Source organism: Pituophis catenifer, unplaced genomic scaffold, assembly GCF_029215685.1.
Source record: "Pituophis catenifer annectens isolate HBS135680 unplaced genomic scaffold, rPitCat1.0.hap2 SCAF_1, whole genome shotgun sequence".
NCBI classification, from domain to species: domain Eukaryota; kingdom Metazoa; phylum Chordata; class Lepidosauria; order Squamata; family Colubridae; genus Pituophis; species Pituophis catenifer.
This window is the reverse complement of record NW_027256881.1, coordinates 333,919,405-333,945,021: the sequence shown is the minus strand read 5'-3', so window position 1 is coordinate 333,945,021 and position 25,617 is coordinate 333,919,405. Positions and strand designations below refer to the sequence as shown.

General features: G+C 42.0%; 1 protein-coding gene across 3 annotated transcripts; it reads right to left on the bottom strand.

The window, feature by feature from the left end:
• Positions 1-3,737: 3,737 nt before the first annotated feature.
• Positions 3,738-24,821, bottom strand: HMG20B (high mobility group 20B). Of its 3 annotated transcripts, none has more exons than XM_070931781.1 (9): positions 24,736-24,821; positions 23,074-23,191; positions 21,510-21,713; positions 17,740-17,860; positions 15,356-15,402; positions 13,957-14,035; positions 11,780-11,995; positions 8,975-9,107; positions 3,738-6,346 (listed from the first exon to the last, which is right to left on the bottom strand). In XM_070931781.1, exons 1-9 carry the CDS (start codon positions 24,771-24,773, stop codon positions 6,334-6,336), a joined length of 969 nt encoding a protein of 322 aa, XP_070787882.1. In that variant the 5' UTR covers positions 24,774-24,821; the 3' UTR covers positions 3,738-6,333. The 3 variants fall into 3 exon arrangements, with proteins under 3 accessions (XP_070787882.1, XP_070787884.1, XP_070787883.1); XM_070931783.1 differs by having other exon boundaries at positions 23,086-23,191; XM_070931782.1 differs by lacking the exon at positions 3,738-6,346 and having other exon boundaries at positions 8,971-9,107.
• Positions 24,822-25,617: the final 796 nt, after the last annotated feature.

Below are 25,617 nucleotides of genomic sequence, written 5' to 3'. Positions count from 1 at the left end.
GCAAACTATAATTCCCTGTGATGCTTTATAGAAGGGAAAGTTGGACTTTAAAATGCCGGATATAAAGAATATTGATGCTTTTGATCATTAATGTTGCAGGAGACCCTGAATGTGTACAACTAAGAAACAATCTGATGGATCATTGAATAAATCAATCTATAGAGATCTCATTTTCAGGCAGAAATGGCCAGGCTCAAATATTCTACTTTGGACAGATCCCACTCTCTGGAAAAGGCTGCAGTGTTGAGAAAAGTGGAAAGAAAAATGAAGAGGATGACCAGCAACATGGGGAATGGCTTAGTTACAATGGTGGTGGGAGCACTGTTGGGAGGCCTAAAAGAGTGGGTTAGGGACTGCCCATCATGGAGGAAATCTATTGATGTCACTAGGAGTTGAAAACGTTCTGTACTTGATTGTACAAAAGCAATCAATAAGGAGATAACAGTGAAGGGAAGAGTTGAGACAGAGTAAACAACAAGAATGTTTATTTGAATTGTGTATAAGTAGGCATATTTGCTTATTACATATTTCTTTTTAGTGTACTCTCTTGGTGTACATTGTACTGTTTTGCAACCAAGCTATTGCAACATTAATCTGGGAATAAATCCCACTGAACACTAAAATATTTATTTCTGAATAAATCCACTAGAAGGCACAGGCAAAACTATTCTTGTTGAAGTTGGTCGCATATTTTTCATCTTAGTTGTTTCAGTTTGAACTGGAAAGTGACCCACATAATGCCAGGAGACGAGAGGAGAAAGATGGGGAGGGGAGAGGGGGAGAGAAGAAATTGAGGTTATCTAGATAAATTATAAATTGGTTAGATTAATAATTGTTCTGGGATCAGTTAACTATTGTTAAAGTAAATGGCCTTGATATGCCCCTGAAATACTTCTGCTATGTGAGTTCTATACTAATGGTCTTCCAGGTGCAATTCAGGTAATTCGTCTTAATGAACTTAGGAGACATGCCTTTTCCATCATTATTCCTGTGCTTTGGAACAGAATGATTAATTCGGCACAAAAAACAACTGGTTGTCCCCTAACACCACTGGATGACATCGCCAGGTATCGCTGTTTCAGCAGAGTAAGGAAGACACTTAGGGATGATTCACACCCTGGCCAGTGTCTCTTTTCACTTTTACCATCTGGTAGAACACAGAGGTATAGCCAGCTGGACAAACAGGTTTAAAAATAGCTTCTACCCATGGGCTGTCAGACTCCTAAACACAATATAGCACCACAAACAGATTAATATGATGAATTTCACTGGTGCCAGTGTAGTGTGTAATATGTATATACCATGATATAAGATCATACACCAGAGTAACATAGATGTTGCACAGAATACGACGTACATATGGAAACATATGATTAGTTTTTTCCCTAACTACTTGTATAAGGATTATTCTTTATATTATTCATGCTGTCTTGTATTCTTGTATGGACTGCACCAGTAGAGGCTAAACCAATTTTGTTGTATACATGATGTACAATGACAATAAAGGCTTTGAACTTGAACTTGAATCCCCCCTCACCCAGGTTCATAACTGTTTCAGCAGGCACTGGGCTATGACACTGTGAATCCACCATCTGAATTAAGATTATTCCTCCCTATCAACCATTCTTTGCCCAAAGTAGTTGGTAGAGGTCAGTGGCTAGAAATAGAAATAATAAAATCACTAATTTGTTTTTCGCCTCTTTTCTACATCCAGTTTTCTTGTCATCTAGATGCAAGTTATCACAGGAAATATGTAGAAGAGCAAGTCTGGTTTGAACAGAATTCAGTTTCAGGAAATGTAAGGCCAGTTGCACTTATTTCCAGTATTCTTTTGAGAATGGCCAAAAGTGATTTGATAAGACGTAGAAGCAAAAGCCGATCTAGGATCCAGCGGAAACTTTTGTAATCATGGGATAACAGATGACAATAGGAAGTATTTTGACAATTTAGTAGAGCTATGAACAGTGGCATTCCATGGAATCAGTGCTTTCAACTTATTTATAAGCGATTTGGAATGCAAAAAACCCTCCAAATGTCATTTCCTTTGTTGAAAATAAAAGTTTTAAAAGTGGGAAATAGCGACCATTCTAAGCAACATAAAGAGAACCAGTTTTGTGTAGTGGTTAAGGTGCTGGCCTACAAACCAGGAATTCTAGTCCTCCTTTAGGCACAAAAACTAGCTGAGTGACTTTGCACCAGTCATTCTCTCAGCGCAACCTATCTTACAGCATAATTGTTGTGGGGAGAATAGGAGGTAGGAATTTAGGAAAAATCCCTTCTTAAACATTTCCCACACTTTCTGTGGGCTGGGACATCTACTGATTGTCCTGTGTGCAGCTTTCCTTCCTGTCTCCCAAAGTCATTCTCCTCTACCATTAACACATTATGCCTTTATAGACAACAACCATCATACTTGGAATCCTGCACACAGAAGGCCTGTCTTATATGGGCTGCAGAAATCTAGATGACTGTAAGATGGCAGCATAAAAAAGGAGTTTCTCTTTTTGCTGCCATCTTGCTGGATTTTTGTAGCTAAGGTCTAGAAGCTCTATAGACAATGCTTAGACAACACTGGGCACTACATGTTGCAAAAAGAGCGTGTTAAAATTGGAGGAAAAAAGGGCAATCCAATCTGGAGTCTAAAATGCCTCTAAAGAAAAAGATTTGTGAAGAACATTCTTATAAGGAAAAAATTATAAATACTAACACTTTACTAAAAGTCTTGCTCATATGCCACTTACAGCATTTACTGCTAACGACAAGGAGCTACCAGTCATTTTTATCATGTTTTTATCAGTATAGCATACTGTATGCACAATTAAAGCTCTATTTTGCTTCAAGCATATGTATGCTATTTGATGCAAACTAGGATCTCTAATTTAGAGACTACCTCGCAATTCACCATACTTGGCCAACATCCAACAAACCAGAGTATTTCCTCCTTATATTCCACTTACTTATAGCTTATGTTTAAATGGTTAACTCACAGAGCAGGTAGAATGAATATCAACCATATGTATATGTGGAGAAGTAAGGAACTAGAGGAATCAAGTTATGTTTATTGCAAGAAATATTTTCTGATGAGATTTGTAAAGGGACAATTTTATGCGAGCTTGGTTTTAATTTTGGATTTGAATTTTACTGTGAATTGGCAAGTATAAATATCTGTCTGAATACATTAAATTATAATGGATAGCTTGTTCTTATAATTAATTAATTTGAAATTTGATTCACTTAGATCAGGGGTGTTAAACTCACGTCATCACGGCAGCGTCACGTGACATCGGAACTTTCCCCCCTTCACTAAACCGGGAGTAGCCAGCGCATGATGCATCCGGCCCCTGGGCTGGGAGTTTGACAGCCCTTAGATTAATAAGGATTAATTTTATGTAACAATCTCATCTTAATATCTACCGCTCACATAATAAAATTATATCCCATTCTAACTATATAATATTGTACTTTAAGAAACCCTTTTTCAATCTCCTGCATTCTAGATATAATTTATCTTTTGAATAGCACTGAATACATATGTTTTTGCCAATTAGCACAGTAAAACTGATTGTTATTTATATAGCTGCCCATTTCACATTCATGACTCAGATTTTTTTCTCAGAGATAATTCACATGCATTTGCTTCATTTTCATCCCAAATAATATTTGCAATAAAAAGATTAGTCAAGTAAGTTTGTACATTTATGTATTTTATTTATTTTTTACAAAGAACACTTGCTCTCACCAGAGCAGCATAACTATTTCCATACTGCTATTGTGTTTTGTTTTGTTTTTGCAAAGGGGGGGGAGAGAGGAAAATGTTAAAAATATAATTTTAAATGCAAATATGTTAAAAAATCCTATCCTAATGCATTAAGAAAATACAAAACTAAGTCAGAATTCATTCACAATAATAATCAGCATGGATTTATGTCATGAGGAAGAGGTGCAATGCTATGTAATAAATAAAGCCATATTTTATGCCAAGGCAACTTAAGTTTTGCATTGTTAAATTGCTTCTAGCAACTATCATTATTTTAGATGAAGCAGACTTAATCTACATATGCAGTTTTCTTCATAGAATCTTGTACCCATTATTTTCAAGGAGAAGCAACAATGGCTTTGAAAATTCCTTGCATACAAGGTGGGTATTTGTCTTCAGGCTCCTAGTTTGATTTCAGAGATTCTACCAGCCCTATATATGTATCTTCGATTTAAGACACAAGATCTGTAACCTTTTTTCTTTTTAAAAAAAAAGCCCAAAAACTTCATGCCACATTCCTGAAGGAATGATTTCTGTGTCTCATCTGCAAGACTTTTCACTATGTAAAGTGCAAATGTCAACAAATGCACACTGAGGTTGGGGGGGGGGCATTCACCCTGCAAAAATATTAGTTGCATCTTACGTCACATTATATGTATTTAAATATTGAGGCAGCAAGTCCAAGAAAAGTTCCACTTCTTGAAACTTAACTGTAGACTAATAAAACTTTCCTGGCATCTCCAGTATAAAATAGATTACTCAGCATGATTTAAAATAATATGTGCACTGACCATCTAGCTCGGAGAAATGGCACCAGCTTTAAGCTAGGTCAACTTTATGGCGATATTTGAGAATCAGTCTCCTGAGCTGAAACCCATTTTTTTTTTTTGGCCACGGGGTGGAAATTCAAGACTCCCAAAAGGAATTCATTCCTATCTTCACCTTAAACTGCCCTAGAAGATGAAAAGGGATTTAAATCACAACGTGCTTGCGATCTGCAGGCCATAAGTTGCCCATTCTTGAGACAGATAGGTCTTTGAAATGACACATGGACTGTTTGTCCAGACTCCCAAAGCAGCCAGCCAGGTTTCAGGCTAGTGTGTTGTGTGAATCCAGTCTGTACAGTTAGTGTATGTTTAAGTAGGTCATGCAAATGCAGAACTTTGGGCAAATTCAATAAACTGGTTGGGCAATTATGGGTAAGTCTGCAATGCAACCACAATATTTTGTCAATATTCTCACATCCCTCTAACTCACCAGGAAAATGTCTGGAGATTCTCAGTCATCCAGATCATAGTTGTCTCAAAGGTGCTTTTACAAAGGCAACTGGATTATTTTTTTTCTCCTGAGGAAGAAGAAGAAAATGTTTTGGGATGAAAAGCTTCTTCTTGGATGAAAAGCGAAACATTTTCTTCTTCTCAAGGAAAAAAAACAGTCCAGGTCCCTTTTGAAAAAGCATCTTTTGAGTCACCAGGAGGATTTAATTTTTTTTTAATGTACAATTGTGTGAGCCCAGCTATTCAACAAACCATGGTTAAGCAAGCCATGGTTTAGCTTATATGAATTCAGTCATATATGCTAAACAACTATTTGAGATGATTAATCACATTCTGGCAAGAATTAATCAGATAAATGTTCTGCTAATGGACATCTGGATCAAAATATAACTTATCTCTTGGATTTGCACTTGTTCAAATTTTGCAATGCATTTCTCAATTCCAAAAAGCATTCCAAAATACTTGTCAATAAAACGCTCCAATAGGATAATTAAAACGATGATGTAAACTATAAGAAGTAGCATGTTTTGCTCTGATTTTAAAAACACAAGTGGAATGAATTCAATGATCTGCTTATTTGTACCTCTTATCAGAGGGAAGGGCAGTTTTTGGACATGGATCTATTCTGCTTTTTCTCTATCCACCAATTGAAGTCAGGTATATGCTGAAAATTAAAGAAGGATCAAGGATCAGCATTTGAGTTTAAAGGCCTCACACAACCCCATCTTTCATAACCTCAGTAGTATAATTTAGAGTTAGAGGAGGCATCGTATAGCTGCTATTGTTAATTAACTGGGACTCAAAAATCCTTATTGATCATCTAACCATTCCGATATCTGCCTATAAATCTTGGTCTCCCTGCTTTTGATATTCCTGTGTGACCTAATAGTAGCCACAATAGTGACCTGTTAGTAGCCACAATAGTCAGCCACATATCCCAGTGACTGCATTACTAATTTCTGTGGCAAAATCAGCCTGGAAATCTGTACTTTGGAGGAGAAAACAGAGTTCCGGAACCCAGCAATCATGGACAAGTCTCACTGGTTTTCTGTCATTCTACCATCTACTGTCCTGCCAGCAAGTTCTGAAAGAGCCAAGAGAGGACAAAGCTCAGAAAGAAAAGAGGAAAATCCTACGCATTTCAGGAGCAGAAAAGGCAACTTAAGGCTCTTTGAAGAGCAGAGGCACTGGAGAAGATCTGCTACATAAAGGCAGCTGCATCAGGAGCAGCGTACAGCAGTGTAATCCATCAACCTGGCAGACTGTAGTTGAGATATTTTCAAGTGGTGTCTCAGTTGCTTACAAATGCTCGCTGAGGAGAGAAACAAAAGTTACCCACAACATGCTCAGTTGTCTGTTTACGACAAGACATTTGATGCCTTGGAAATGACAACACTAAACAACTCTTAAATCCAATGCAACCCTCATTTTAGTTTCAATAAGCAGCTAGCTTGTTTTCAGTTCACACACTAAATTAGCAAATGAACTTCAGTGACTAAAACTAAATTTGCTTTAGAGCTGCCATGTCCAACCTATGACCCGCGGACCGCATGTGGCCCTTGACAGCTAGTAATGCAGCTCCGTAGGATCGTATAAAAATAATTTTAAATGTTATTTATATACATTAACTATAGTATATATTTTATATGCAACCCAAGACAATTCCTCTTCACTCAATGCAGCCTAGACAAGCCAAAAGATCCATGCTTTTTAGAGCAGTGTTGCTCAAACTTGGCAACTTGATGATGGATGGACTTCAGCTCCCGGAATTTCCCAGCCAGCTATGCTGAGAGTTGAAGTCCACCCATCTTCAAGTTGCCAAGGTTGAGAAACACTGCTTTTGAGTATGTGTGCAAAGGAACACGCCACATTCTGGATTCATATCTTTCTCTTATAAAAGAGCGCATGGCTGAAGAGAAACCTGCAGCATAACCCACCTACTTTGTGGGCAAAATATCTCAGGCTCCTTTAAGAAAGAGACAGGAGGAAATGATGGGAAAGACCTAGTGCTTTCCAAATCCTGGACAAGCAGATAATTCAAGGCAGAGATGAGTAGTGTTTGGATCTGAAGTGGGCAGGCCTTCCTGGCAAACATTTTCACCTCTCTGGGCATCAGATGGGATGGAGACAGGACAGATGCCTCCTGCAGCACCTACCCAGCCAAAACGGGGCACGTGGGCACGTGTGCCCTCCCTGTGCTGCCTTTTCAGCCTGGATGGCCTTCTGCAGCACTTTGCTGGCCAAAATGGGGTGGGGGGGTGTCCAAACTTGTCCCCATACGCCCTGTTTTGGCTGCCAGAGGCACTGCGGGCTGGTCCTTTTGTCAGCTTTGGAAGCCATATTAGGCCAGAAGCTTCCATGCTGCCACCTTCTCACGTATGGGAAAGTAGGAGGGGGGATTTAGTAGAGGGGTTGTCTGTACACATAATAGCATTCTTCCTGCCGGTCAAGGTCAGGCCAATCCTGCATCTGGAAAAGAAGTGGTCGTAGTGCTGTCTTGAGATGGGACGGATGCAGTGGTGGGGTTCAAATTTTTTTACTACCGGTTCTGTGGGCGTGGCATGGCTTGGTGGGCATGGCTTGGCAGGATACTGTAAAATCTCCATTCCCATCCTACTCCAGGGGAAGGATACTGTAAAATCTCCATTCCCTCCCCAATCCAGGGGAAGGTTTATTTTATTTATTTATTTATTGGTTCGATTTATATACCGCCCTTTTCCGGAGACTTAGGGCAGCTTACAATGCGTTAAGCAATAGCCTTCATACTTTTGTATATACCTGCTTAGTAGGGCTTTTGGCCCCCCCTAAGCGGTGTTCTTTTTTATACAAAGTCAGCTTATTGCCCCCACAATTCGGGTCCTCATTTTACCTACCTCGAAAGGATGGAAGGCTGAATCAACCTTGAGCCTGGTGAGATTTGAACTTGCAGTAATTGCAGGCAGCTGGTGCTACTTAACAGCACTTTAGTCTGCTGTGCCACTAAGGCTCTTTGCAGGTTATTGCAAAATCTCCATTTGCTCCCGATCAGCTGGGACTCGGGAGGCAGAGAATAGATGGGGGCAGGGCCAGCCAGAGGTGGTATTTACCGGTTCTCCGAACTACTCAAAATTTCCGCTACCGGTTCTCCAGAACTGGTCAGAACCTGCTGAAACCCACCTCTGGACGGATGGTGATTGGAGCATGTGACCGACTGAGGAGTGAGGGGATGGTTTTGGAGGTTTTGATTTACTGAGGGAAAACCTGGACCTCTCAGATTTGGGTTTTCCCAGATGTGCCAGTTTACCTATTCTAGTAAATAGAACTTTGAAAAATGCTTGCTTCAGAGTTTTTACTTGGAGTTGGGTTTTTTTCTGGAATGCTGAAACCTTTGCTATTTCCAAGCCAGCCGTGCGGGCCAGATTTAAGCACCCCACAGGCTGGATCCGGCCTGCGGGCCTTGAGTTTGACATTCCTGTTCTATACCATCCCGGCTTACAGGTAGTTAACAGTTGACTTATAACTGATCGATGGTGACCTTTTGAGATTCCGATGGACCACCCAAAAGGTACTTACAAACCAGTTCCAAAGTTCTGATGGATACCCCACCCCCGCAGTCATGTGACTGTATTTCAGGTACTCAGCAACTGGCCTGCATTTATGGCTGTTTGCAACATCCTGGGGTCATGTGACCGCAGTTTACATTTTTGCAGAAAACTCGTGTTTACTTGCAGTTTTGGGCAAATATGTACCATAGCGAACAATAAATTCAGTTAACAACCATGGTGTTCGCTTAATGACTGCAGATTCACTTAATGACAATGCTGACTTGTTTAACTACCACCAACCCTCCCAAAAAGGTAAAATTGGATCAGTTGTGTGATTATGACCGTTAATGGGCAGGTTCCATTACGGACATAAGTCAAGGAGTCCCTCTATTACAGAAGTACATGTTCATGCTTACTTGGCAACACGGGACAAAATCTCCTTGACTCGGACCACCAGCCTTTCGTGTTGTATAGGATTGCTCTCAATGGTGCTGTGAAGCTTTGCCATGTAGAAATCAAGCGTGTTCATTGTGGGGGTCTCACCTGTGCCTGTTGAAAAGAATCCCATTAACTGCTTGAGCACCAATTAGTAACCTTGCTTAATTAAGATTGTGTAGGCTACTCTGAAGGTAGCAGAGAACAAATCTGGAAATCTTATCTGGACATAACTTTAAGACAACCAAGAGTTAAACACTTGCATTTTTAACAAAGTAAAACATGCTGTTCAGAATGTTTTGTCAATGACGTATTTTGTTTCCCTACTGTATGGTTACAGAACACGTTGACCTGATTCAGAGTGATGACAATGCATAAATTTGCTTCCCCCCCCCTATTTTCCATTTTAGCTCTAAAATGTAAAGCTGGAATCTAGCAAGTATCTAATTGGAAGAAATCCAGAAGTTTTCCAGTCAAGCTTATATCCCAGAAATGCTTGTAGCACCCGTAGAAATCTGATTTGCTTCTGCTGCTGGCATCTATTTCCCCTCACCCTAACCCTAACCCCTCCCCAATTTCCTATTGCCTTTTTTTCAGTAGCCTTCAGCTTTCATCCATTTATTCAATGATTGCTCAAAGTTCAGCAGCACTGAAAAAGCAGACATATGACTGACTGGTCATTAACGTTTCAGCTGTCACAGCAACCCTACAGCCATATGATTGTTATCTGAGCACTTAGGTGCCTGGCTTGCAATTATAACCTCACAGGGAGGTTACATAATCGGTCACATTATTATGATTTTCAGTTTTCTCTGACAGCTTCCCACAAGCAACCACAACTGGGAAGCCAGTAGGGAAGGTTGCAAGTTGCTCTAGTCTAGGGGTCCCCAACCCCTGGTCTGTGAACCAACATTGGTCCTTGGCATGCCAGCAACTGGGCCACGCCAACAAACGAAGCCCCATCCGCGGGATGCAGGCAGCATGTGAAACCATGCTTCCCTCCAATCTGTGAAAAAACCTCTCCCAAAAAACCAATCCCTGGTGCCCCTTGGGAACCACTGCTCTAGTAAGTCACTCCTGCTTTTTCTCCATCTGCAGCACAACTGCATTCATTTATCTTGGTCTACAACCTAAGTACAGCGGTACCTCAGTACTCACCGTTAATTGGTTCTGGGAGGTGCAATGAATACAAAAAAATGATGAGTACCAAGCACATTTTTCCCATGAGGAATAATGTACCGTGTTCCCCTGAAAATAAGACAGGGTGTTATTTTCTTTTGACCCCCCCGAAATAAGCGCTTGGCCTTATTTTCAGGGAGGTCTTATTATTTTTGAGGTGCAGGAGGTGACCTGCGTGGTCACCTCATGTCTGCTGCTGACACAGCCGCTTGTCGGCTGTTCGCCCCTGAGGCTGTGCACGTCCTTCCAGCCATGCCTCCCAGGACTCTGCACCATGCCGTCAGCCCGGCCATGCCACTACGACCGGATGTCCCGTCACCGCTGTCACCTCTCTGTTCTTCGCTAATGGCTTTTGCGGCGGCCATTAGCGTGACAGAAGGGGGGCGGTGGCTAGGGTTGTGGGAGTGGCTGTTAGGTAAGGGCGTTTGGGGTGCGTGGGGCATGTTCCCCCCCTCCCTTCTCTCCCTCCACCCTCGCCTCCTCACCTCATGTTGTTTGCGCGGCAATGGCAGGGACCGGCTGCGTATGTGTTTAAATATTTTCGGGGAGGGCTTATTTTGAGGGAAGGGCTTATTTTAGCCCATGCGCTCAAAAGCTTGATTGGGTTTATTATCCGAGGAGGTCTTATTTTCGGGGAAACAGGGTAGTGAGTCACAAGGTAGCCAACATGAACATGTTCTAGCTTGTGCCAAACAAACAATGAGTCCCAGGACAAAATTTTCATGTCAAAATGCGTCAAGTACCAAACTCAATGAGTTTCAAAGCAGTTGAGTACCAGGGTACCACTGTATAAATAACAGGCCTGTCTAAATCCAAAGTGTTTTTTCTTTCAGCAATAATCTTGGTGGAAGTCTCCAAATGGAGACTGGATGGTCATTTGTCAATTCCTCTAATGAAGAAGGGGTTGGACTAGAATGAAATCAAAGATCTTTCCCAACTCTTAACATTTATATGATGGAAATGTTTTTCTATGCAGGGACAGACCTCCTGAAAGGACCCTGAAGAGTTTGTCCAAATCTTCTGGTAAAGATAACCACCTCAACACTCTTGCATTTGTAACAAAGTAAAACTTGACATTGTAGAATGGGACAGTGTTTTGCTTGTGGCACTGCCATGATCGATGCACTGCTAAAAGATTTATAGAATTACAGAGTTGGAAGGGACCTTGGAGGTCTTCTAGTCCAACCCCCTGCTTAGGCAGGAAACTCTATACCACTTCAGACAAATGGTTATCCAATCTCTTCTTTAAAACTTCCAGTATTGGAGCATTTACAACTTCTGGAGGCGAGTTGTTCCACTGATTAATTGTTCTGTCAGGAAATTTCTCCTTAGTTCTAGGTTGCTTCTCTCCTTGATTAGTTTCCATCCATTGCTTCTTATCCTGCCTTCTTTGGTGCTTTGGAGAATTGCTTGACTCCCTCTTCTTTGTGGCAGCCCCTGAGATATTGGAACACTGCTATCATGACACCCCTAGTCCTTCTTTTCATTAAACTAGATACATCCAATACCTGACTGCTACACACAAGTGTTGCAAAGCGTGCAACACTTGTGTGTAGTGTCTCCTAAGTTGGCAGGGGAAGCATTGTCAAACTAAAACTCTCCAGTACCTGGAATGGGAAGGCTGGCAAAACTGGCTGTCAGAGCTTGGCGCACCGTCTGGAGCTGTTGCTGCAACGCCATTGTCTGCCTCTCCTCCAGTGCAAGCTCCTGCTCTAGGCGCTCCTTGGCGCAGCTCATGCTCTCTGTGTGCTTCTGCAGGATGGCATTCTGCTCCTCAAACTCCGTGTTCATCTTACGCAGTCTCCGCAGCTCTGCTTCCCGGGCTGCTCCAGCAAAGAGAAAGGGAAAACAGGAGGACCAGAATTAAAAAAAGAGGGGAAAAAATAAAGATCACAGTCCTGCTTTTTCAACCTCTGTTTCCAGTCCATGATAAAAATAGGCGACTGCTTGCTATAACCTTCTCCAATTTGACACCTTTCAGATGTGTTAGTTATAGCTCTCAGAATTCCCTGACTTTGACTGTGTTGGTTGGGAATTTTTAGGGGCACCAGAGAGAAGTTGGATTTCTGGACAGTCTATTTGTCTTCCATAATGTCCTAGCAAAAAGTAGACTCAACTCTAATGGCCTTGAATGAATGTAGCCAGGTGGGTTTATCTATGTAATTTGAACCGTGCACTGTTTGTCTTCTCCTATAATCCCTAGATAAATGATTCTGGAAGATTTAGTATCTAAGGAGAAATCACAACTGGAACAACAAGGAAAGATCTCCTAGGTGTTTTATGAAGAAAGTCAAAGCAAAAAGTGAGCTGGTTCAGACACTGCACAAACACATCATAAAGTCAAGGGGGTTTATTTTTGGACTTAGCATGCACTAGGAATAAAGATACTGTTCCTTTTATGTTTTAGCTCAATTTGTGAACTGGACCAACTGTGATTTAATAAACTGTTGTTAACAGAAGAATAAAGACTGTTAATCTAGGCATTTGCTTTAGAATAAATGTCTCTGGAGATTCTCAGTCATCCAGGTCATGGTTGTCCCAAAGGTGCTTTTTCAAGAGGCAACCGGACTTTCTGGTTTTTCTTTTCTTTTTTTTTCTTTGAAGATGTTTAGCTTCTCATCCAAGAAGCTTCTTCAGCTCTGACTGGATGGTGAGGAATCGAAGGATTTACAAGAAAAATCAGGAAGTCTTGCTGCCTCTTGAAAAAGGACCTTAGAATAGTTCTTAGAACGTGCCTTTTGTGCCAATATCCATCTCTAGCATTAAAGATTTCCACTCTTTCAGTGATTAATGCGGCAATCTCTTTTCCATTGCAACTGAAGGCAAAAAAGCTCAATTCCAGATTTTCTAACCATTTTAAGTCAAGCTGGTCCTCCTTCCTCAAGTCAATTCACGTTTTAATAGCGCCTCAACTTTCCTAGAAAATTTGGGCATCTTTAATTTCAAATCTATCTTCACTGTGTGTCAAAACTTCATTGTAAAATATCTCTGTTGTATATAAAGAAATAGGAAAGGCAGCATCCCCCTTATATACACTCCAGGGGTGAAATTCGACCGGACCAGACCGGCTCGGGTGAACCAGTAGGGACAATTTGAATCAGTTCGCTGAACCGGTAAAAATCACCCCTACTTGGCCCCGCCCACACCCGCCTGGTCGCTCGCTCGCTACTCACCTCTTCCGGCCACTTGCTCGGCCCTTCTGGCCGATATTCCACAGAATTCAACGTTAAATGCAGCAGAGAGAATCCGAACTTTTCTCCTTCCATTCACAGTGGAGCTGCTGCAGCCTGTCCCTTTAAGGTAGTCCAGGGGAGGGAGAGGGCCAGGGTGGGGACCATAAAGGGAGCAGAAGCTCTGCTGTGAATGGAGGGAGAAAAGTTTGGCTTCTCTCTGCCACAGCATTCACTATGAGCCCTTCTCGTGCTCATACACACATTTTTTCCTACTGGGTTCTGTGGGCGTGGCTTGGTGATGGTGGGATCATGTGACTGAGTGGGCATGAGTGACATTGAGTTGGCCACACCCACTCAGTCACAGGACCCCCATCCCCACCACTAAGCCACGCCCACAGAACTGGTAGGGAAAAAATTTGAATGTCACCACTGATACATTCACTCAGTCCAACAATTCATTCCTATCAGATCTGAGATTCAGGTTGTAGCCATTGCTTGTGGCTTTTGGAAGGCGGCACAGTGGGAAGAAATGTTATTTGGTATGCCGCAGTTTCCATAAGGGAAACCACCCTATCTTAACACTGATTACATTTCAACAGTTTCGTTTGTACCTTTGTTCTGGTCTAAGAATTCCTCTGTAAAAATAGGGACATCAAATGTTGAGAAGCCATCACTGCCCCCTTCTCCAATCTGCAAGAAAAGATAGGTAAGAAAGCCAGCCAAAAAGCATTAATAACTTAAAGGTTATATATTTTTCTCAGCTTGGCATGGAAACACTGAAAATGTGGGAACTATGTTTCCACAGAGCCTTAGAAGATAATATCCTTTCTTTTTCAGAATTAGCAATGAAAGGTTGGGTATTGCAATGGAGCTACTACACTATACATTAATGTGCCATAAGTCTGGCATCAACGCTTCAGGACAAAGCTAACAGGGGTTAAAACAAAGCTTATATCTATGATTCTTCTTATAGTTGAGACATCACAGCAGTTAATAAAAAGAACACAGCCACCATTAATTTAATGCTCAAGAAACTAAAATGGTATTATCTAGGCGATGCCAAATGGATTTTTCTTAGAAGTGAACATATCGTTAATTGTTCCCCTAATTTTCAAATCAGTAGGATGTTCTTAAGACTGCAAACGGAAAGCTTTCATGCAAATTCTAAATCTAACGTCTAGATCAAAAACTACATCGACATAACTGCTTTCCTGGAGTTTATCTGGAGTTTTTAGGCTCAGATTGTTCATGGTTTGTTTTTGTTTTTTTTTGCCTCTGACATTCAGATAGAAATGTTTTGAAATTGCAGCTCGGTTGCACTAACTACTGCCGGGTATGTGTATGTATGTGTGTACCTAGAGAAAGTGTACTCTCCACATTCAATATGCTAGATAAAAGGCAAAGCAAACGGATGGTGAAATATCTTACCTAAATATTAGTAACTAGAAAATAAACATAATCACAATTTCTCATTTTCAGGTTTGAAATTTCTAAAAGCAAAATCAGAAAGGTGTCAAACTGGATTTCTTTGAGGGCCGGATCAGCATTGGAGTTCTCAGTGGGCCACCAGGGGAGAAGGGGTGGGGAGCGGGGAGGGGAGACGGCACCCTGCCAGCCAAAATGGGGCATGGGGGTGCCACACATGCCCTCTCTGCATCTCAATTTCACCCTCGATGGACTCCTGCAGCACTCTGCCAGCCAAAAATGGGCCACCTGGAGGCCTCGTGGGGCCTCCGCATGTCCTGCTTTCGGCCGCCCCGGCTTCCAGCAATACTCATGAGGCCTCCGTGCAGCCCATTTTTGGCCGGCAGAGTGCTGCTGGAGGCTGGGGAGACCGAAAATGGACTGCAGGGGACTGCATGCAGCCCATTTTGTCCGGCAGAGTCACCGTGGGCTGGTCCTTTGATATTTCCAGGCCAGCCCTGCAGGCCAGATTTAAGCACTCCACGGGCCAGATCCACCCCACAGGCCTTGAGTTTGACACCTCTGCCTCACGCCCTGACAAATTACCTTGTATCCATTCAGCAATGTGTTCACAGTTCCAGCACCAGCGTCCTCTAAAATAATATTTTTTAAAAGAAAAAAATTAGTTAATCAAAGCAGCTATTGAGGAGCTGATAATGCAGCCATGATCTGAACTGAATCCCTCCTAAGGCTTATAACTTCAAGCAGAGGGGAGGAAAGGGAATATGCAAGGAAAATAAGAGACTGATAAATAAGACTTTACAGCTGGAAATTTAACTAATCAGGAGTATCTGATTGTGGGCAAAATTTGTTTACCCCTTTGGAGATCAGGAAAAAAAAAAATCCAAGAAGGAATAAATTGCCTTTGGAAGTTGTGGGTGCCCCATCACTGGAGGCTTTTAAGAAGAGACTAGACACCCATTTATCAGATATAGTATAGGTCTCCTGTAAGAGCAGGGAGTTGGACCAGATCAAGGGTCCCCAATCCCCGGGTGCCAGCCCAGTACGGGGCTGTGGCCTATTGGGAACCAGGCCACACAAGAAGTGAGCTGGCACACATGCATGCAGCTCCACTTGTACGAGCAGTGGGCTGGTATACACATGCGCAGAGCCACCATTCACACGAGTGGAGCAGCACACGCATGCACATTGGCCCACTGCTCTGGTTCTCCTCTTCCTTTACCCCAGCCAGGCTGCCAAGCTGCAAAGATTGGGAATCACTCAACTAGATCACTTCCAAGATATTGCATTACTGTTGCTATTATGGTTATTGTTACTGGAGCCTCCTTTTTCCCCCCCAATGAGGCATCAAATCAAAATGGCAAGGAAACCTCCGCCAGTCTTCATGGGATCTTATCTAAAAAGACTTAGTCTGCAAGAAGAGCAGAAAATTCTCATTCCTACATACAATATTGCTTGCAACTTTGTCTTAGGTAAGCTCATTTGAAAGTAGGATTCAGTATGATGTATACATCAAAGGAATGGCTGGCTAACTGTTATGTAACCATCATCCTACTTCAAAACATAAATAGGCGGTATTCTTATAGACAAATTTCCACTGCTCCATTTTATTTATTTATTTATTTATTTTATTCGGCTTATATGCCGCCCTATCTCACAATGGACTCAGGGCGGCTCACAACAATAAAACACAAGCCACAATAAAAATAAAGACTAAAATCTAAAAAATTTAAAATTAACCCATTAAAACCCTTAAAACCCCGTCATCAGACCAGGTCAAGGGATTTTCCCGGGTGGGTTCTTTTTAAAAGAGCAATTACATAGAAGGCTGAGAAATTAGCTGGCAGGGAAGTGGGACAGCACCAGCGTCCTCTAGGAAGTGGGAAATCTGTAAGTCGGGGGTTCTTAATCTTTTTTGTGCCATAGACCAGTGGCCCCCAACCTTTTGGGCATCAGGGACCGGTTCTGTGGAGAGAGGTTTTTCTGTGGCCTGGAGGGGGCATGTGTTCTGACCTAGGTTTCCCCAAACCATGAAGCAGACTCCTTGTCCCAACAGAAACCCCTTTTATTTAATTTACAGTGAATTCCTCTCCAGCAAAGTCTTTCTTCTCCCAATCTTTCAAGATAGTTCGGACCTTTATCAGGCTTAGAGAGTGGCCAGGCCGATTATCTTTCAGACGCTGCAGTACTTGGCAAGAATGCAGTAATGTCCCCTGCAAACTCCACTCCCCTTTCGCTCCTCTTTTATTCCCTCTGGGAGGGGCCATTCATCGTCCACCTGTGGCCTTACTCCCAAGCCGACCCTTGTTCTTTAGCTGTTCCCTTCATCTGGCAGCTCCGCACACACGCACACTGGGAACAGGCTCCAGCTGCTCGTCTGCCTCATTGATGTCTGACTCCGAAGGCAGCTAACAACTGGCATACGGCCTTGGCCCCCTCTCTGCCTCCGATGCAGAGCCCTCATCAGAGCCTTCCCCAGACCCCAGGACTGGCTCATGTTCCTCCCCAACCTCCTCACTGTCCAAATCTGCTGCCAGATCCGCTGGCCGCTGGCAGGCCACAACAGCATGGTTTTGCATGCTGCCTGCATCCCATGGATGGGGCTTCGCTTGTTTGTGCAGCCCGGTTTCTGACATGCTGCAGCCTGGTGTCAGTTCATGGACTGGGACTTGGGTACCCCTGCCGTAGACATTGAGGCTGGTAAAGCCTACACACCTCTTTTCAGAAAAGAAATGTATTTAAATACATAAAAATATGTAGACAGAAATGGTATTACAAAGTTAAGAAGCCTTTCTTGGAGTCCATTAATTACTTCTTTGCATGCATACATTACTGAATGAAAAGCTAAACGTGTCCCTTGAGAGCAACAATATGAGGAAGAAAGATAATAATGGTGAATCCCTAAGAGACAACTTGTACAATTCCTATATGATGGATTTTCAAGTATCAAATGCAACTGCAAAACTGACCTTTTTTAATTTTCTTCTCTTGCATCTTCTCAGCACACAGCTTGTAAGCTTCTGATTGCTGGTATTCCCGCAGCTCTTTCATGTATTGCTGCTTCTCCCGTTCAGCCTCATCCAGATAGCGCTGAAAACACAGGAAAAGTTATGACTGACCCAATCCATAAACTTCATCTCTCTCTTTAACCTGTGTCTCAAAGGGGCTTTTTTCAGGAGACAACTGGACTTTCTTGTTTTTTCTTTGAAGATGTTTCTCTTCTCATCCGAGAAGCTTCTTCATCTCTGTGACAGGATAGTGGGGAATGGAAAGATTTATATTCCTTGCAGACAGCTGGTCATTTGCATCCTTTTAGAGGGTCATTGAAGCCCTTGGAGGTTTATCTGTGTCTTCAGGGCCACCTGAGTATTGCTCCTGGTTCCTTTATGTCAGGGTGGCAATTAATCCCATTCTGCTTTTGGGTAATTGCACCTTGATTAGAGAATGGATCGTGACCATTTCCTTGAAGTATACTTTAAGAAAATAAACCCGAAGATATATTTTCTAAGAAAAACTCATTTATTTGTTATAAAGAAAATAAAACATCTTACTAGCTAATTAATTACATCTTGGCAAAGCTTTCCCGGCCACCTCTCCTGGCTGGAGAACAAAGAAAGATAGAAGAAGGTGAAAGAATGTGGACATACGCAGTTAGCTTACTGATAAGAACTTGACAAGCTACGGTAAGTCTGAAAGTTCAAAAATAAGAGCTCATCTGGTAAATACAAAAACGCAGTGACACTTTAGTCTGCCATTTCCCCCCCCCCCTCTGGAAATCCATTCCTACTCCCATACCATTCAAAGGTTGTTCATCTCAAATTCTATAGTTAAAAAGTCTGTAGAAATTCTCAGTCATCCAGGTCATGGTCAAAGAAAAAACAAGGAAGTTTAGCTGCCTCCTGAAAAAACACATTTGGGACAACCATGACCTGGATGACTGAGAATCTCTACAGACTCTTTATCCCGTGCTTATTGAAACATGCTTATAATCTTAGAAGCTCATAATATGCCAATATGGGTAGTCCTCGACTTACAATTGTTTGTTTGGTGACTGAAATTACAACAGCACTGAGAAAAGCGACTTATGACATTTTTTGCACTTACAACCATTGCAATATCCCAGTAGTCCAGAGGTGGGTTTCAGCAGGTTCTGACCAGTTCTGGAGAACCAGTAGCGGAAATTTTGAGTAGTTTGGAGAACCGGTAGTAAAAATTCTGACTGGCCCCGTCCCCATCTATTTTCTGCCTCCCAACTGATCAGTCCTAGCTGATCAGGAGGAAATGGGGATTTTGCAGTAACCTTCCCATGCCACGCCCACCAAGCCACGCCCACCAAGCCATGCCACGCCCACCAAGCCACACCCACAGAACCGTTAGTAAAAAATTTTGAAACCCACCGCTGCAGTAGTCCCATGATTAAAAATTCAGATGCTTGGCAGCCGGCCTCTATTTATGACAGTTGCAGTGTCCTGGGTTAATGTGATCACCTTTTGTTACCTTCTGACAAGGAAAGTCTATGGGGAAGCCACATTCACTTAACAACCGTGTTACTAATTTCAGTAATTCACTCAACAACTATGGTAAGAAGGGGCATAAAATGGGGAAAACTTCACTTAACTGTCCTGCTTAGCAACGGAAATATTGAGCTCAACTGTGGCATAATTCGAGGACTACCTGTAACCAGTGGTGGGACGCTGCCGGTTTAACAACTGGTTCGGTGATTGTGTGCTTTGTGAGCATGCACCTAACGCACACTGTGCGTGCGGGCACAATTTTAAAAACAGTAAGACTGACTTTACTAAATCTGCACTACTATTAATCTTGTCATCGTTCCTATCACCCGTCTCCTCCCACTTATGACTGTAACCTTGTTGCTGCTATTCTTATGATTTATATTGGCTGTTTCCTAATATGATTTGATTGCTTATTTGTACCCTATGACTATCATTAAATGTTGTACCTTATGATTCTTGATGAATCTATCTTTTCTTTTATGTACACTGAGAGCATATGCACCAAGACAAATTCCTTCTGTGTCCAATCACACTTGGCCAATAAAGAATTTCTGTTCTATCCTATCCTATCCTATCCTATCCTATCCTATCCTATCCTATCCTATCCTATCCTATCCTATCCTATCCTATCCTATCCTATCCTATCCTATCCTATCCTATCCTATCCTTCTGTGTTACCCCTTGGAAGTAACACAGCTGAGGCATAGCAATCCGCTCTGCCGCGCCAAACAGCTGAGAAGATAAAGGTAAGTAAAGTGCAGAGGCGGGCGGGCCAACCTGATCGTTGGAGCGAACGGGTTTGCTCCCAGCTGATCGTCGGAGCTACCGGTTCGCCCGAACAAGTCTGAACCGGTAGAATCCCACCCCTGCCTGTAACTGGCAACTGGCTTCAGATTTTGAAGGAATAGAATAGAAAAAAAGGATTGATGTTATTGAACTTTGGTGTTGGAAAAGACTTCTAAGAATACCACAGATAGCCAAGAAAACAAACAAATGGATCACTGAATACCCAGACTTCTCAATCAAGGCACAAATGGTCAGGCCCAAATTATTTTATTTCAGATAGATTATGTGAATAAAGAAGACGACCAGCAGCATAGTTGGTTAATTCAATTATAGCAATGATGGGTCACTGATGGGAATCCTGAAGGGTCAGGTTGTGGACAATTACCCAGAAGAAAATCCACCTGTGTGGTCACTAGGAACCAATCTGATAGCACCTAATCAGACACCTGATTACAATAAAAACAGAATTCAATAACAGCAGAATTCAAAATTGTAGAAGCAAAACTGTAATAGTAACTTCTAGATCAGGGATGTCAAACTCGATTTCATTGAGGGATGCATCAGGGTTGTGTTTGACCTGGGGGGGGGGGTTTGCCAGGGTGGGCATGGCCAGCTCAATGTCACTCGTGTCAGGGGCGCCTGTGGTGGCCCAAGCACTCTACCAGCAAAAATGGGCTCTCAAGCTCCGTTTTCGGCAGTGATGGCCTCCTGCAACCCTCTGCCAGCAAAAATGGAGCTCAGGAGGGCCATGTGTGGGCCTCCCAAAATCCGTTTTTGCTGGCAGAGGCACCGTTGGCCAGTCCTTTGCTGTTTCCAGGGCAGCCCTGCGGGCCAGACCTAACCACCCCGTGGGCTGGATCTGGCCTGTGGGCCAGTCAGTTAGACACCCCTGTTCTAGATTAACATTAGATAAGGACAAAATGCAGGTAGTCCTCCACTTACGACCATAATGGAACATATAATTAAGGGCGAAGGTTATGCTGATCGTTAAGCAGGTCATCATGTGACAATTTTATGACCTTTATTTTGAGGCAGTCATCATGCTAACATTCCAGTCGTAAAGCAAACCTACTGTTCACAGTGAGTGTGTTGTTTTGTTTTGTTTTGTTTTTTACTGGAAATTGGAAGTAAACTGGTTTCTAGCAAAAAACCTGACATAAATTGCAGTCACGGGATGCTGCAAATGCTCATAAATGCAGGCTGGTTACCTAAAAAATTGCAATCATGTGACCTGGAGTGGAGGGGGGGCATAAGAAGTTTGAATTCAGGTTGTACCTTTGGGGGGGGGGGTTTCTATTGTAAATTTGAATGGTTGCTAAAGGATCGATTACAAACTGAGGGAACCCAGAAATAAGATTTGACACTTATTTGTGCCTAACAATCATATTTGGTATTTCTGCTGGCTTCAAAAAATCTTACATATTTCCATGTTCTCTCACCTGCTTTTCTGTGGGCTGTAGTTTACTCCACTCTGCTCCCAACATTTTTGTGATCTCAGGGAAGGGCAAATCTGGGCGCTGCATGCGAATTTGCTCCCGTCGTTCATTCAGAAAGCGGACGTAGCCTGTCACGGGGGCCTTCGGTCCATTTGGAAGGATTTTCTTCCTCTTCTTGCCTTTCGGCCAGCCCCGCTTTTTCACTGGCTGCCCGCAGTGGAAACAAAAAAGTTTGGGTCACTCTGCTCTGGTCACTCCTGCCATTTCTGGAGGCCTGTGTTCAAGGCTGCCACCACATATTTGTGGCAATCCCACACAAGCGAAAGGAAAAATCCTGAACTGCAATCCTGGTTGTGGAATCAATATACGTGGAATCTCTGACTATACTCTAAACTGAAAGTTTCTAGTCCTCAGAAATCTAGAGACATCCTTGAAAGGATGGAGCACAGTAGAGCTGGGGCAATTGGATGGAGCTGAGAGTTTATTGGCTGGATGCCCTTCTTAACGCCTATATGGAGTTCTCGGATTTTTTTTTTTTTTTTGCACCCTATGAAACATCTGCCATGCCTAGGATTGAACTCTCAACCTTCCGAGTGGGAGGCAAGCATCTTCACCACTAGGCTACCATGCCACTCAAGAAAGCATAATTAATCTATCAAAAAGTTAAAGTCTTATGCAAGTTGAGTTAGACTCCTAGTAATTTCATCCATGTAGCTTTCTTTGCAACAATGTAGAAGCTGTTTGCTATTTTTTTCTGAATGTTTAAAACTCCCAGTCCAGCCAATAATTCTGCTACAATGTTTTTGATGACTTCTCATTCAAATACAACTAGGTATGCTTAGTATTATGAAGTACAAATAGAGCTTTGGCTGACGTTGTCACTGGGCTGAGTGATCTAATCTATGCATCACCAAATTCAACAATTAAAAATTTTTAAAGCAAAGTCTGGCCATTGTTATTTTGACATTTTCAAAATTCCGAATGCCTTCACTCTGCTAAACAAATAATTCCCTCAACACTGTCAAACTATTCACTAAGTCTGCATTACTATTAATCTTCTCATCATTTCTATCACCCATCTCCTCCCACTTATGACTGTATGACTGTAACTTTGTTGCTTGTATCCTTACGATTTATATTGACTGTTTCCTAATATGATTTGATTGCTTATTTGTATCTTATGACTATCATTAAGCGTTGTATCTTATGATTCTTGATGAATGTATCTTTTCTTTTATGTTCACTGAGAGAGAATATGCACCAAAGACAAATTCCTTGTGTGTCCAATCACACTTGGCCAATAAAGAATTCTATTCTATTCTAAATGCTATAAATACACTCCAATTATATCACCCATAGGCCCCAAGTCACTAGTTTTCCTGCTGACTGCTCTTTTTTTTTTTTTTGTAACACTTCCTATGACAGCTAATCAAAATTTTGCAGCGGGAATTGGGGAAAATGCTAAGATGATATTACATCCTGATTTACTAAGGACATTTCCCTTCTCAGGTGAGCTAGGTTTAAAAAAAAAAAATCAAAATTGACAAGTGTGTTTATATGGACGCACCAGGGGGCTCACCTCCTCTTCGCCATGGGGCTTTTCCCCAATTAACCGAGGGGCCTCGCCTTTCTCCTGTTTAATAGCCACTAGGAAGTTCCCATGTTGAGCTTTACTTGCAGCATTCCTATAATCCAAAATTACAAGCAAAGATTTCCACAATAGCAATGGAGAACTTCAAAACATTCCAAATCTACCATTAAAACTAAAACAGATTTAGGGACATAGCTAAAGAGTTAAAGGAATCAATAAAAACAGAAGAGAAAAATAAAATGTAGGATTATTTGTTTTAAAAAAAAACCCTATGAAACACAATCAGACTTTTGATTAGTTTTGAAATCTTAAAAAAAACACTGTATTTAAACTTAAATACATAAAGCATTAAATGAAAAACAAATCCTCCTAGTTGAAAAGACTGTTTCAATACAATGACTCACTGGGCATGTCCAATTTGTTTTCAGTTAAGAATTGTAACAGGAATATTAAACCACTATAGAAACAAGTATGCAAATACACACAGCTCATTTGCTCTACTCATTCACTCAGAATGTGAAGAGACAGGATGCAAAATGTTTTATTCAACCTAGACAGCTGAGATAATAAGCAACCCACATGCAAGTTTAAATTGGTACCCGAGTCATCTATGTGTGAGTTGGGCCGCTATATAAATTTGTTTAATAAAGAAATGATCCTGCTTTATTTGGGCACACACAAAAAATACAAGTTTGGGTTCAGTCATTAGTGTAAGTTACATGTCTAATTTGCTTAGAAGAAGAACCAACAGGAAGCATCCTCTAAGATGTAGTTTGCTCACATGATTGGTTATTAAGCCAGTTTGGTGTAATTGGTAAAGTGCAGGTGTAAAAACCAAGAGACTCCGATTTCTAGTTCTCCCTTAAACATGAAAACTGGCTGAGTCACTTTAGGCCAGTCCTCCTCTCTCAGTCTAAGCCACCTCACAGGATAGTTGTGAGGGGGAAAAAGAAGGTAAGAAAAAGATGTACACCCCCTTGAGTTGTAGAAAATAGAAATAGAATATAAATATGTAGATAAACAAACCTATGTGTGGAACAGTGCCATGAAAACGTAGCCAGGACTGGTAAATTTCAAAACTGAAAGAGGGATTTTAGAAGCCGGCCAGGAAAAAGAGATTTTGCATGTATTCAAGATGCAGGATTTCACGATTTGAGTATTTAAACATTTAACAGTATTTGTAACTATTCAAAATAGGTTTAGGGAAAGTTTTAGATATGAGTTAGGTCAGTGATCACTAACCTCTTTGCCGTTGCGTGCCAAAAGCGGGGGGAGCACGGGAGGTTGCCCATGTGTGTGCCCACACCCATAATTCAATGCACCCCGCCCCTGCGCCTTCCCCACTCCCCCAGAGGCCCTCTGGAGGCTGGAAACAGCCCATTTCCCAACTTCCGGTAGGACCGAAAGGCCCAAAAATCAGCTGGCTGGCGCACACGTGTGCTGGAGCTGAGCTACGGCAACGCGTACCCACTGATATGGCTCCGTGTGCCACCTGTGGCACCCGTGCCATAGGTTCGCCATCACGGAGTTAGGTTTTTGAGAAAGATCCCAGGTAGACAAACCATAGAGTCTGTCTGTCTGTCTCTCACACAATCCAAAATCCCCTTGCTCCAAAATAAAAACGTGTTCATCACTTACAGGAGTCCCGTAGATTGCTGCTTGGAGCTCTGCGACATTCCTTTTTCTTGAATTCAAAAAAACCATAAATGTCCACTTAAACTAAGGAACCTAAAAAAATGACATGTGAAAATTATTAATTTGTAAATTACAATTAGCTTGGACAGGAAATAATTTACACAGGGGGTTAAAACGGCTCTGAACACTTTTTCTGAATGCCTAAATGATGAATCATGCATCATCTAAACCCTTAGAATGGCTGAGCAAAAGCCCTCAGGGCTTGCAAAGAAAACAAAATAGCTTACTTTCCTAAGTAAGCTGACCCTGTAAGAGAGGCTCCATTTGCATAGATTAAGACAGGGGTCTCCAACCTTGGCAACTTTAAGCATGGTGGACTTCAACTCCTAGAAAGCAAAGCTGGCTGGGGAATTCTGGGAGTTGAAGTCCTCCAGGCTTAAAGTTGCTAAGGTTGAAGACCCCTGGATTAAGAGATAAAGGCCTGGCAGGATCAATTTATGTTATGCCCAAAAGTTTCTAACCTGAAAATTTCAATAGAACAGGAAGGGGCAACCACAAGAAAAATTCTCCTCTGGAATATAATAATGGCCATCTTCCTCGATGGAAGCTCTTCAGCTATGCTGGATTGCTACTTCCATCATCCCCAGCCAGCATGGTCAATGGGAATTAGGGGAAATGTAGTTATATAGTAAATTAGCTGCCAAATACTGAATTGGGATTAGTCCATGTACAGTAATTTAAGTGTGTTTCAACCTTGGGAACTTTAAGACCTGTGGACTTCAACTCCCAGAATTCTCCTGTCAGCTTGCTGACTGGGCAATTATGAGAGTTGAAGTCACACATCTTAAAATTGCCAAGGCTGAGAAACACTGTAGCTCAATATTT

Bases quoted from the DNA above. Each gene is read 5' to 3' on its own strand.
- HMG20B (XM_070931781.1), bottom strand. From the start codon at position 24,773: ATGTCGCAGAGCTCCAAGCAGCAATCTACGGGACTCCT. The intron at 23,192-24,735 runs GTAAGTGATGAA...TTTGGATTATAG, and splicing joins CAGCAATCTACGGGACTCCT to GAATGCTGCAAGTAAAGCTC. The intron at 14,036-15,355 runs GTAATTTGTCAG...CTTTTCTTGCAG, and splicing joins CATTGCTGAATGGATACAAG to ATTGGAGAAGGGGGCAGTGA.